Source organism: Ipomoea nil, unplaced genomic scaffold (assembly GCF_001879475.1).
Source record: "Ipomoea nil cultivar Tokyo-kokei standard unplaced genomic scaffold, Asagao_1.1 scaffold0688, whole genome shotgun sequence".
Lineage (NCBI taxonomy): Eukaryota > Viridiplantae > Streptophyta > Magnoliopsida > Solanales > Convolvulaceae > Ipomoea > Ipomoea nil.
The window spans coordinates 7,327,878-7,340,237 of NW_017617116.1; the positions used below are offsets into that span (position 1 = coordinate 7,327,878).

At 39.9% G+C, this 12,360-nt stretch overlaps 3 protein-coding genes across 3 annotated transcripts in view; 2 read left to right on the plus strand and 1 right to left on the minus strand.

Moving 5' to 3' along the window:
- LOC109175469 (mannose/glucose-specific lectin-like) overlaps positions 1 to 12,360 on the plus strand; it is a 59,949-nt gene that overhangs the window by 23,471 nt on the left and 24,118 nt on the right. The gene's annotated exons all lie outside the window — the stretch shown is intronic.
- On the minus strand, positions 91 to 9,928 carry LOC109175952 (mannose/glucose-specific lectin-like). Its single transcript, XM_019325334.1, has 3 exons — positions 9,650 to 9,928; positions 9,095 to 9,532; positions 91 to 119 (listed from the first exon to the last, which is right to left on the minus strand). Exons 1-2 carry the CDS (start codon positions 9,875 to 9,877, stop codon positions 9,284 to 9,286), a joined length of 477 nt encoding a protein of 158 aa, XP_019180879.1. The 5' UTR covers positions 9,878 to 9,928; the 3' UTR covers positions 91 to 119; positions 9,095 to 9,283.
- LOC109175471 lies at positions 2,498 to 2,941 on the plus strand. The gene has a single exon (XM_019324730.1). The coding sequence runs from the start codon at positions 2,498 to 2,500 to the stop codon at positions 2,939 to 2,941; it is 444 nt and encodes a 147-aa protein (XP_019180275.1).

The following is a 12,360-nucleotide window of genomic DNA, read 5'->3' on the forward strand; positions in this document are numbered from 1 at the left end:
AATAATTTAAAAATAACTATAGTTATAATTATTCATTACGGGTGAGTGAAAAGAGATTATCAAGATCAGAAGATCAAGGGAGAAATATAATAAAAGGAAAGGATATTATTATTATACGCCTAATAATAGGCGCAACATTATTTATTAATATGCTCACACACATGAGAGCATATTTGATAAACATAAAACATGCACCGCTCAATACAACAGTAAGAGGAGATCATTTACATCTAGTTCTCAAGAAGTACGTTTTTTTTTTTTTCAAATTTTCTTGATTTGAGTCGTTGATCTAGATTAGATCAACAACATCATTAACCACCTGAGAGACTCTTCGCACGTGAATCATTCCCAGCCAATAATTCTCCCCTTTACTTTAATTTTTTCACGTTAAAAGTAAGTTGCTAGCATGCATGCATATATATAATTCTTGTAAGGCTCCAGCAAGGGATAAGGCTTCATTCTTGTAGGTGTGGAATAAGTACGATACGCCAAAAAATAAAAATGATGGGATTTAAATTTAGAGAATACTTCTATACAATGTAGAAAGAGAAGTCGAAGTCTTGTGTAACATACCTTCTAGCTACTGAATAGGTTGGCAACAGTTGGATTGTCTAGTTCTCTCCCTCGTAGTAAGGGATTCTCTCTAATTCTCTCCCGTAACTAGGGTTTCTCCATCGGCACGGTGATAGCAAGGCAATTCGACGGCAATTCTACGCAGAAACATCACGAACGACGACCTACAGCAATCGCACGCATGGCTGCGTCAGAAGCAGTGATGGCTGGATTGTCGGACCGATGGGCGGAAATTGTTTTGGAGGACGAGGACGTCGGTGTGGTAGCGCCGGCGGTCGACGGTGGCGGAGTCATGGATGCTGGTCGGCCGTTTCTTGACTCAACGCTTGATCAAGGTTGAGTATATGCGACAGGTTATGGCCTCGGCATGGAAACCGGTTAGTGGTGTGCATATCACGGAGCTCCAACCGAATCTTTTTCAGTTTGTATTCCATCACATAACGGATGTCCGGAGGGTTATAGATGAGGGACCGTGGTCCTTTGAGAATTGTACGCTGCTGTGTAAAGAGGTGAAAGATGGTCAGTTGCCGAAGGATATGGTGCTTGATACTGTGGATTTATGGGTGCAGGTGTATAACCTGCCGGTTGGCTATAATACGGTACCGGTACTTGAACAGACAGGGAATTTTCTGGGAAAATTCCTAAAGATCGATGAAAGACAGATGAAGGGGCCTCTCAAAGCATTCTACCGAATTAGGGTTTGTATGCCCGTGGATAAGCCCCTGAAAAGAAGGATGAAATTGATTCGGCGGGACAAGTCTTGGGGATGAGTGAATTTCAAGTACGAGAGATTACATACTTTCTGCTTTTTCTGTGGACTGTTAGGGCATTCGGAAAAGTTCTGTTTGAAGGCTAGAAACTCGGCTTTGACTCCTGAACAATATCCTTATGGTGTATGGATGAGAGCTGGTCAGGCAAGAGGACCACGGCCGGTCGGAGAGCCATGGCTACTTACCTCGGATGAAGCGCCGATCCGCCAGGAACCCGTGAGTGGGGCGCCGGAAATTCCGGCTGACACTGAACATGCACACGGCGGAACTGAGGAGGAGGAGGAGGGGGTAACAGCGTTGGCTAAACGTCGCAGGCAGGATAATGGACAGTTGACTGATACGGATATTAACATGGCGGATAGTTCAAAAAACTTGCATCAGGCGGGCTCTGGTTCCCAGACCCGCCCACAACAATGAGTACTCTGAGTTGGAACTGTCGTGGCTTGGGCAATCCACGGACAGTTCGTGCAGTTGTGGACATGGTGTCCAAGAAGAAGCCTGATTTTGTATTTTTTATGGAAACGAAGGTGGCACGAATACATGCTGAACGTGTTCGTGTTCAGATTGGTTACGAGGGTCTTTTTTATGTTAATAATACGGGCTGTAGTGGTGGTTTAGCATTGCTTTGGAGAAAGAATAATACTGCAAGATTACTGGGTTACTCGAAGACGCACATTGATGTGGAGGTTGATATAAGTGGTTTTTCGAATTGGAGAATGACTTGTTACTATGGCTATCCAGAACGAACTCGGAGGACTGAGTCATGGGATCTACTGAAACAGTTGGCAACACAATCTGAGCTACCCTGGGTTGTGGTTGGTGACTTTAATGATCTCCTGTATCAGTATGAAAAGAAAGGTGGAAATCCACACCCGAACAGTCTCTTACGCGGCTTTGGAGAGACTATTGATCAGTGTGGTTTGGCACAATTACCAATGAGTGGTAATCAGTTCACATGGCAAACGGGCAAAGGCACACCTGGATGGATCCAGGAAAGACTAGATAAGGTACTAGTCACTAACCGATGGAGGGATATTGTAAATGGGGTCACGGTTGCAAATCAATGGACTAGACGGTCAGATCATTAAGCTATTTTCATGGGGATTCGACATTATGGGACCAGGAGGGGTGGGGGCAGAAGATTTCGTTTTGAGATGACATGGCTCTATGGTGAGGGATGTAGAGCGGTAGTTGCTGAATCATGGGATGAAGGAAGGGGTAGGGGAACACAAAGTTGTATTGCACACTGTGGAAAACGGTTAACCCGATGGGGGGGAGATCGTTACCATAAGTTTGGGGAAAAGATTGAGCAGCTCCAGAGAAGACAAGATCAACTCAAGGGATGTACTGATCACGCATCCCTGGATGAGTATAACCGCCTGGAAACGGACCTATGCCGAGTGGAGATGCAGGAGGATGCATACTGGAAGCAGAGGGCCAAACAGCACTGGCTCAAGGATGCTGATGCCAACACGAAATTTTATCACAGGTATGCCTCGAACCGAAGGAATAAGAATACTTTAATTAAAATTATGGATAGTCGTGGTGAATGGATGGAAGGGGATGATATGGCGGGGTGTGGTTCTGGATTATTTTAAACGCATTTTTACAACTAGTAATCGCATGAGTGGTGATCTGATCTATAGCAATATTACTCCACGAGTCACCCAAGCATAGAATGAGTTATTAATGCGGCCCTTTGAGGTTGGTGAGGTGAAAGATGCTCTTTTTGGAATGTATCCGGATAAGGCACCAGGGCCGGATGGGATGAACCCGGTTTTTTATCAAAGTTTTTGGGATATTGTGGGGGGTGACATCTCGACTTTTATTGTAGGCTGTCTGAATGCAGGCTCATTGCCACCTGGTGTGAATAATACCGATGTCGTATTAATTCCTAAGAAAGATGTTCCTGAGCAGGTCTCTGATTTGAGACCAATTGCGCTTAGTAATGTGATTTATAGGATTATGGCCAAAATGATTACCCAAAGGATGAAACCCCTAATGGATAGTATTATGAGTGCTTTTATACCAGGCAGGTTGATAACGGATAATATTTTGATTGCCTCAGAGGTAGGTCATTATTTGAACAGGAAACAGTGTGGAGCAGTTGGTTGGAGTGCCTTAAAGCTAGATATGGCAAAAGCCTATGATCGGATGGAATGACCTTTTTTGAAAGGTATGATGATGGCCCTGGGATTTAATGATAAGTGGATTGATCTTATTATGATGTGTGTTACGACGGTATCCTATAATTTCCTGGTGAATGGGACATGTAGTGATTCACTAATACCAACCAGGGGCTTAAGACAGGGGATCCATTATCTCCGTACCTTTTTATAATTTGTGCTGAAGGTCTCTCTATGTTGTTACAACAAGCACAAGGAAGGGGTTTAATACATGGATGTAGAGTAGCAAGGGGTGCTCCGCCTATCTCACATCTTTTCTTTGCTGATGATAGCTTATTGTTTTTTAAAGCGACTGTGCAGGAGGCAAATGAAATTAAAGGATGCCTGGCTCTATATGAAAATTTGTCTGGACAGGCTGTTAATTACCATAAATCCAGTATATGCTATAGTAGGAATACGACAGAGGAGGACAAGGAAAATGTGGCGCAAGTTTTGGGCGTGGTTCAGGCTCCTAACTATGGGAAGTACCTTGGATTACCATCATTTATTGGAAGAAATAAGAAAGCGGCATTTTCTTATATAGAAGACAAGATCAGACAGAGAATAGGATCTTGGAATAAGAAACTATTATCACAGGCAGGAAAAGAGGTCTTATTGAAAAGTGTGGCTCAAGCTATGCCTACTTTCTCAATGAGTGTTTTCTTATTGCCTACTACTGTCTGTACGACTATTGAGCGGTTGATGAATAGGTATTGGTGGGGCTCAGGGACTCACCAGAAAATCCATTGGAAAGCCTGGGATAAATTATGTATTCCAAAGAAGTATGGTGGATTGGGGTTTAAAGACCTAACAGCACGTTTGGTTCACGGAATGAATTTTGAGGTAATAGAAATGCTATTCCATAAGGAATAGAATAGGCAAGGAATAGAATAGGATTTGTATTCTATTGTTTGGTTCGCGGAAGGAATAGACTTTAGGAATTATATTACAGTGTTTGGTTGATTTAAGGAATAGCAATGAAATATGTTTTAAAAGACATAAATACCCTTATAAAAATATGTGATGGTGGCGATGGTGACGGTGGTGGTGGCGATGGTGGTGGTGGTGCTAGGGTGGTAGTGGTGGTGGTGGCGGTGGCAGTGGTGGGGGCGACGGTGGTGGTGTTGACGGTGACGGTTGTGGCAGTGGTGGTGGGGGCAGCAACGGTTGTGGCGGTGGTGGTGGTGGTGGTGGTGGTGGCGGTGGTGCTGTGTGGTGGTTCTGGTGGCGGTGGCGGCGACGATGGTGGTGGCGGTGGCGGTGGTGGTGATGGTGGTGGCGGTGGCGGTGGTGGTGATGGTGGTGGTGGCGGTGGCGGTGGTGGTAATGGTGGTGGCGGCGGTGGTGGTGCTAGGGTGGTAGTGGTGGTGGTGTTGACGGTGACGGTTGTGGCAGTGGTGGTGGGGGCAGCGACGGTTGTGGCGGTGGTGGTGGTGGTGGTGGCGGTGGTGCTGCTGTGTGGTGGTTCTGGTGGCGGTGGCGGCGACGATGGTGGTGGCGATGGCGGTGGTGGTGATGGTGGCGGTGGCGGTAGTGGTGGTGGCTACGGTGGCAGTGGTGGGGGCGGCGGCGTTGGTGGGGGCGGTGACGGTTGTGGCGATGGTGGTGGTGGTGGCGGCGGCGGCGATGGTGGTGGTGGTGGTGGCGGCGGCGGCGGCGGTAATGATGGTGGTGGCGGCGGCGACGATGGTGGTGGTGGCGGCGGCGACGATGGTGGTAGCGGCGGCGACGATGGTGGTGGTGGCGGCGGCGGTGATGTTGGTGGCGGCGACGGTGGTGAAATAGGATAAATTTATATCTATGATAAAAAAAATTAGGTAAAAGAAAGGGGTAAAAAAGGAAATAGATTCTAAAATCTATTCCTGAGCGTTCAGTAATAGGCTAATACCAGGGGGGCCCTAGTAATAGCTATTACCTTATTTGAGGTAATAGGCTATTACCAGGAATATTATTCCTGGTAATAGAAATGGTTACCAAACAACGGAATAGGCCTATTACTGGGAATGCTATGTCATTCCCGGCCTATTCCGTGAACCAAACGGGCCATAAGAGCTTTCAATGTGGCACTATTGGGAAAGCAAGCTTGGAGACTGTTAACCAATACAGATTCTCTGGTTTCTAAAGTTTATAAGGCAAGATATTATCCCAACCAACCTTTTACTGATGCGATTCTTGGGAACAATCCAAGTCACTGCTGGCGGAGCATTATGGCGGCTAAGGGCTTAATTTGTAGTGGGGTGAGAAGACGAATTGGAAACGGAGATACTACCTCAGTGTGGGGACACCCGTGGTTGCAAGATGAAGATGACCCCATGATCCAAACAGAAATGCCACCCCAACTGAGTAATGCCAGGGTAATCAATTTAATTAACCAAGATACATGCACTTGGGATTATGATTTGCTTACTGATATTTTTGAGCCCAGTGATGTGAGTAGGATTCTAAAAATACCAGTCTCCCCAAGTTATGATGATATGTGGTATTGGCATGGGGACCCCAAAGGCAATTACACGGTTAAACATGGGTATAAATGTATGGTGGGGAACTATGAAAATGTTGCAAATGTGGGTTTTGCGAAGTGGCTCACATTGTGGAAACAAAAAATACCACCCAGATGGAAAACCTTACTATGGAGGGCTTTGAGTGATATTCTTCCTACTACCCAGAACTTGCTTATAAAGAGAGTGGAGATTGATCCGGTGTGTGCCATGTGTGGAGTTGCAAATGAAGATATTATGCATGCATTGGTTTCGTGTGATTATACAAAGACCATTTGGGCACTATCTAACCTTCCATCTACAAATATTGTGACAAATATTTTTTATGAATGATTTAGTGAAATGTTAAATATTCTAGATTCTGATGGTATTGCCTACGCAGCTGCAATTATTTACCATGTATGGAGAGCTCGGAATGGTGCGGTTTGGGATGCATGTTTGCCCAGACCACGACGATTGCTCGCCGCGGCCCAGGCAGATATTTCAACATGGCGTCGGGTCCATGCACCGAGAGGGGACCCGAGTCCCGTGACAGTCAGCGCCTCAGCGCAAGATACTGCCCAAGAAGCCGAGAACCGTACAGCCCCCAATGCCGCACTCAACCATGCTCCAACGCAACCACCGCCCAAGTGTTATGTCGATGCTGGATATCATCACACGGACAACACAACAACGGTAGGAGCGGTAATATTAGGACCGCTTGGTCAATTTATTTCGGCGTACTCCGCACCTTTGTCACATTATTTTTCCCCACTCATGGCCGAGGCATATGCTTTTAAGGAAGCTCTATCTTGGCTACGCGAGCGTGGAGAGCAAAATATAGAGCTTTATACAGATTGCCAGGTACTGCAGAGTTACTTAACGACACCACAGCTGCTGACACGATCGTATGTTGGCTATGCAATTGATGGATGCAGGAACTATTTATCTACTCTTAATTATTGTCATGTTAATTTCTTACCTAGATCGCAGAATATTTTAGCACATAGTTTAGCTACTACAGCTTTCCAGTATGACACAGCTATGTATTGGGATACTATCCCACCTGACGCTATTTCAGCTTATCTATGAATACAACCCATTGGTTGACCTTCAAAAAAAAAAAAAAAGTGTAACATACCTTCTCCTTAAAATTAAGTTTTCATTTTAAAATAAGAATTAAATATTATAACTCAAACGCTTGCAAGTTCATTTTGGGCCTTGATTTAATTTGCATCCCTAATCCGCGAGAGAAAGCCTGTACAATTTAAGCTGGCAAATTATACCGTGCACCAGGATGCACAATGTATTGAGCGTCCTGACCTAAAACAACGTCATTTTGTATCTTTTTTCGCGTGTCTGCTATTAACTCCTTAAAAAAAAATTATGTTTCGAATGTACAGAATTGTATAATAGAAAACACAGAATTTTATACCTGAAAACACAGATTTTTTATAAATAAAAATCCTCATGTTTCGAATGTACAGAATTATATAATAGAAAACACATAATTTTATACCTGAAAACAGAGCATTTTATACCTGAAAACACAAAATTTTATAACTGAAAATTCTCATGTTTCGAATGTACAAAATTATATAATAGAAAACATAAAATTTTATACATGAAAACACAGAATTTTATACCTGAAAACACATAATCTTTTTTAAAAGGATAAAAATCCTCTGCTTCGAATGTACAGAATTTTATACCTTAAAACCCAGAATTTTATACATGAAAACACAGAATTTTATAACTGAATACACATACATTTTCGTCGTGTTAAGTCTCACTGCTGGAAATTTTGGAATCTCCGACCACCTGTAAGTGATCTTAAATCAAGTCGAAAGCCTTGTTCCGACCACTTTTGGTATCCGGAAAACCTTTTGTTGCTATTTCCGACCAATTTTTGCTTTCGAATTGATTTAAGATCACTTTCAGGTGGTCGGAAATTCAATAATTTCCAGCAGTGTCTCCACACAACTTAACAAAACGACGTCGTTTTGGGAGGCGCGGGGCGCACATTGCTATGTGCGCCCTGGTGCACGGTATAACGATTGATTTAAGCTCTTCTAAAAAGAAAGTTGTAAACAACTATCATGATGACACCTCTATTACCATTTCAAATGGGTTGCCAAAGGACCGAACCCTGGTAGTTGAGACATTGATTCTTTGGGCGGAAAGAGATTGAGAAAGTATAAACAATCATGAGTGTTTCAAATAAAAAATTGTATATATACTAGTGCAAACCACATCCGATCCCTAAAATAAAATTGTATAAATGCTATACTAGTGCAAACAACATCCATTTTCCAATATGGGAGAAAACTCAGAAAAGTTACTACAAAACTTTCGCAACTTCAATTCAATTTTCTTAATTCAAATTGGTACACTTTGAAAATCAATTTATCATTCACCTATTGTATGTTTTGAGTGTAATATATCGAATTAAACCTCTTACTTAAGAGAACTTAAATATACTTTAACCCAATCGACTCAAATCTAAAGTGAACCATACTCAAAACTTTGCTTCAAAATGAACATTATTTTACATGTCATTTTTAGCTAGTTTTTCATTACATATTAGAAAACAACATTTTAGTATTTTATTATAGGAGAATATGATGCATATGACAATGGTGAAATAATTAATAATAAAAATATTGACACAACTATAACAATATAATTTGGAGTGAAATTAGAGTATGAGAAGTAAATTAAACATGTATATTGTGAACCACAACGCACCATCACGTTAAAAGTAAAATTGAAGGTTATTATCCAAGCCCTTTTTTAATGTCATGCGCAAAAAAAATAAGTAGTCACTAATTGATGTGTGTACCGAATAAATATTTTGTGTAATAGCGTGTAAATTACACAAAACAGACTCCACCAAAAATATATTTATAAGAATCAAACTTGTGACATTCTGGTACGAAAGTCATGTTTGACCCCCTCTTTTGAAGTTATCCAAGCCTTTCTTGCCAAGTTCAATAATTTAAAAATAACTATAGTTATAATTATTTATTACGGGTGAGTGAAAAGAGATTATGAAGATCAAAAGATGAGAGGGAGAAATAGAATAAAAGGAAAGGATATTATTATACACCTAATAATAGGTGCAACATTATTTATTAATATGAACACACACATGAGAGCATATTTGAGAAACATAAAATAAACATGCACAGCTCAGTACAACGTTATCAAGTCATTTGGAACTTATTCAACATATAACAACCAACACATAAAGGTGTTCCAATGGAGCAATAAGCTTCAGAGCTGAGTAACGATATAATCACTTATAGGCATTATAAGTACCAATAGCATCAACATAGAATCCAGCTCGCCCAAAGAACCCAACAATCTTGTTGCCATTCTGAGCCGGGAGGTTGAATGGCCTTCCAACATTGGGGCCGTACGGCCCGAACACTCTTAAGTTGGTAGTAAACTTTACAGATCGTAACACATCGAACCTCATATCTAGGAAACGTCCAAACGTTCCGCTTATCTCAATCAGGTATTCATCCGCGCCATCAATATTAATCTATCCAAGTATATCATGAATCAAGAAAAAAGTTAGAAGGAAAGCAACTTAGAACATGTATATATGATAAATAATAAATATATTTAAAAATAAAATATACAAAATTAAATGTATAACCGTGTCGTTACGGATGACGGTGGTTTCATTCCCACCTCCTCCAATTGTGAGGGTATTCTTCGAACCATCCTTATTAGAGGAAGAAAAAGTTATACCAATAGGATTGTTATTTCCGGAGCCGCCAGATGAAATAACAATTTGATTAATGTTGTTAATAGGTCGGAAACTCCAAAAGGTACCACCGTTGTGTCCCAATGGACCATATGCGACATCAGTAGAAATTGCCATTGTATTGTTTGTTGAATGAAAATTGAAAAGCAAATTAAAAGGGTGAATGAAAATGAGAAAGTTTGGTGTGGAGAGAAAGAAGAGTTGGAGGTCATTTTATAGAGAGTAGTGAATTGAAGTTAAGTGGTAGGGTGATGAAATACTTACGTCGTAATGATCGAGTTGTGGAACTAATTTTTGTTCACGTCGAAAGTGAGTTCCGATCCTACTATACTTAGCTTGCCAGGCCAGAATAAGATGCATATAAGGGACTGCACAACTTAAGTTTTTTTTTATGATGAGAAAATTTGAGGATGGGCTCAAATTAAAAATGTCAATAGGTTATTATCGTTAAGATTTGAACTTGTAATATTGTATTTCATCAATGAAGAGAATCACTTTCTCTTCTGCTTCCTCAACTTCTTTTAATTAGAACAGCCTTCAGCCTCTCTCCAAACTCACCTCTATACTTTGCTCCAGCCACCAATGCTATAAGTCTAACATCAGCAAGATTACTTGGAACATCACCTCTAACAATGTTGGTCAGTATAAGAGGTCAACAGCGGTCCAACATTGCAAGGTCAAAGTGAACATTTATTTTATCCTTGTTTGAGTAAGATTTTGAAGAAAAATTAGCCTGAAGGACCATTTTTGCAACAAAAGCAATAGTCGTGGACTGACATTACAAGATTTGAAAGTCGCGGATCAATCGTGATAGTACCATTATAGTCGTGGGATCAAAAGTACAAAAAATTAAAACTCTAACAAACACGATAAGAAAAATTATGAGAGCCAATATTTAGGTAGCAAGTGGTTGGACAATTAGATTTGAAACTTGAAAATACGTAAATACATAACATGTGCATTGTCAGTACAAATTTCATATTAGTACAATAATTCATTTATGGTTCGTTTGGAAACTCGAAAAATGACTGCCGAAAAATGTTTTCCGAGTTTTCTGTGTTTGGCAAGAGGAAAGGAAAATGAGGCCAATAAAAAATGATTCATTAGTCAAAGAAAAATATGTATGTTTTGGGGGGAAATGACTTCCCCCCTTTTTTTTTTAGAAAGTCATTTTCCAATTCTTCCTCCTCACATCACTTCCTCTACTTCTCCTTTCATAGTCTATAGATAGATACTGTATGTAATATATATATATATATATATATATATATATATATATATATATATATATATATATATATATTCAAAATTATCGTCAAGGTTTAGTGCTATTCATAGAAGAATTTTATCAAAAGTATCAAACAATTAAAATGTTAATGTATACAATTCTATTCATTTTCTGGAAAATGAACCAAACACACAAAGACAATTTTCTGTTGCGCAGCCAAACACCGAAAAAAAATGTTTTCAGAAAAATGACTTATTTTTCAAAAAATATTTTCGAGAAGTCATTATCCAAATTTCTAAATCGACCCTTAATTTGCGAATTAAATCTACAAAATCTCATTATGAGCTACTTCGCTTTACAAGAAGAGTAGTTGTCTATTTATTAGTTTCCACGTGTATAAAATTGGTGAGCCATTCAATTACTCTCTATGACTCTATTATCCCATTTTTGTCACCTCTTCGTCTTTTCTCGTCGCGGATCTTACCATAAAATGAAAGGATTGAATAGTATCTCTAGATCACACCGTTATTAACTAAGGGAATTCTTTTAAAACGTCAAAATCATGTCATTTTGGAATGTGGCCCACACAGATGTGTGGCAATTCTTGTACCATATACCAGGGTTCAATTCACACTGCACTAGAGACCCTCGTTCATGTGTATGTGTTTTGTGTTGTGACTTTTTGTATATTGCATTATGAAATCCTATACGTTAAGAGTATGAATTTTGTACCTGGAACAAATTATTAATTGTGTGATATATTATAAATGTTTGTATTTGTGTTGTGAAAGTTTCAATGAACACAAATGTACATAAATCAAAAAATTTGAAAAATAAATAAATATATATAACATGTGTATATGTCTTGTGTTATAATTAAATTCTATATCTCAAGAGTATGAATTAATATGTACCTCGTCATTTCGATAACCCTGATTCTTGTGTATGTGTTTTGTGTTGTGTTTTGCGTTATGAAATTTTGGACCTCAAGAGTATGAATTCTGTACAGTGGTCCTAATTAACAATGTACTCTGTTATTTTTTTCCACGTGAAAAAATTATTTGGAAAAATATCTATGAGCCATTCAATTGTTGGTAGTTGAAATAATGATATATTAACAATTTGAAGGGGAGAATTATTGGCCGGTACATAATTTAGATGCTTCAATTCCATAAACAGGTATATCTAGGGTTTCCATTTCCGACACAATGACTAATTTCCCCGTTGAATTGTAAATCACAATTGCAACACAAGTATAAAATCCAAATATCAGTATATTAAAGAATCTAGAACTAGGCACATAGGTTCACAAACACTTTTTACCCAAGAATCTCTAATAAAACTTAGCCACACATGGCTAAACTAGAATTCA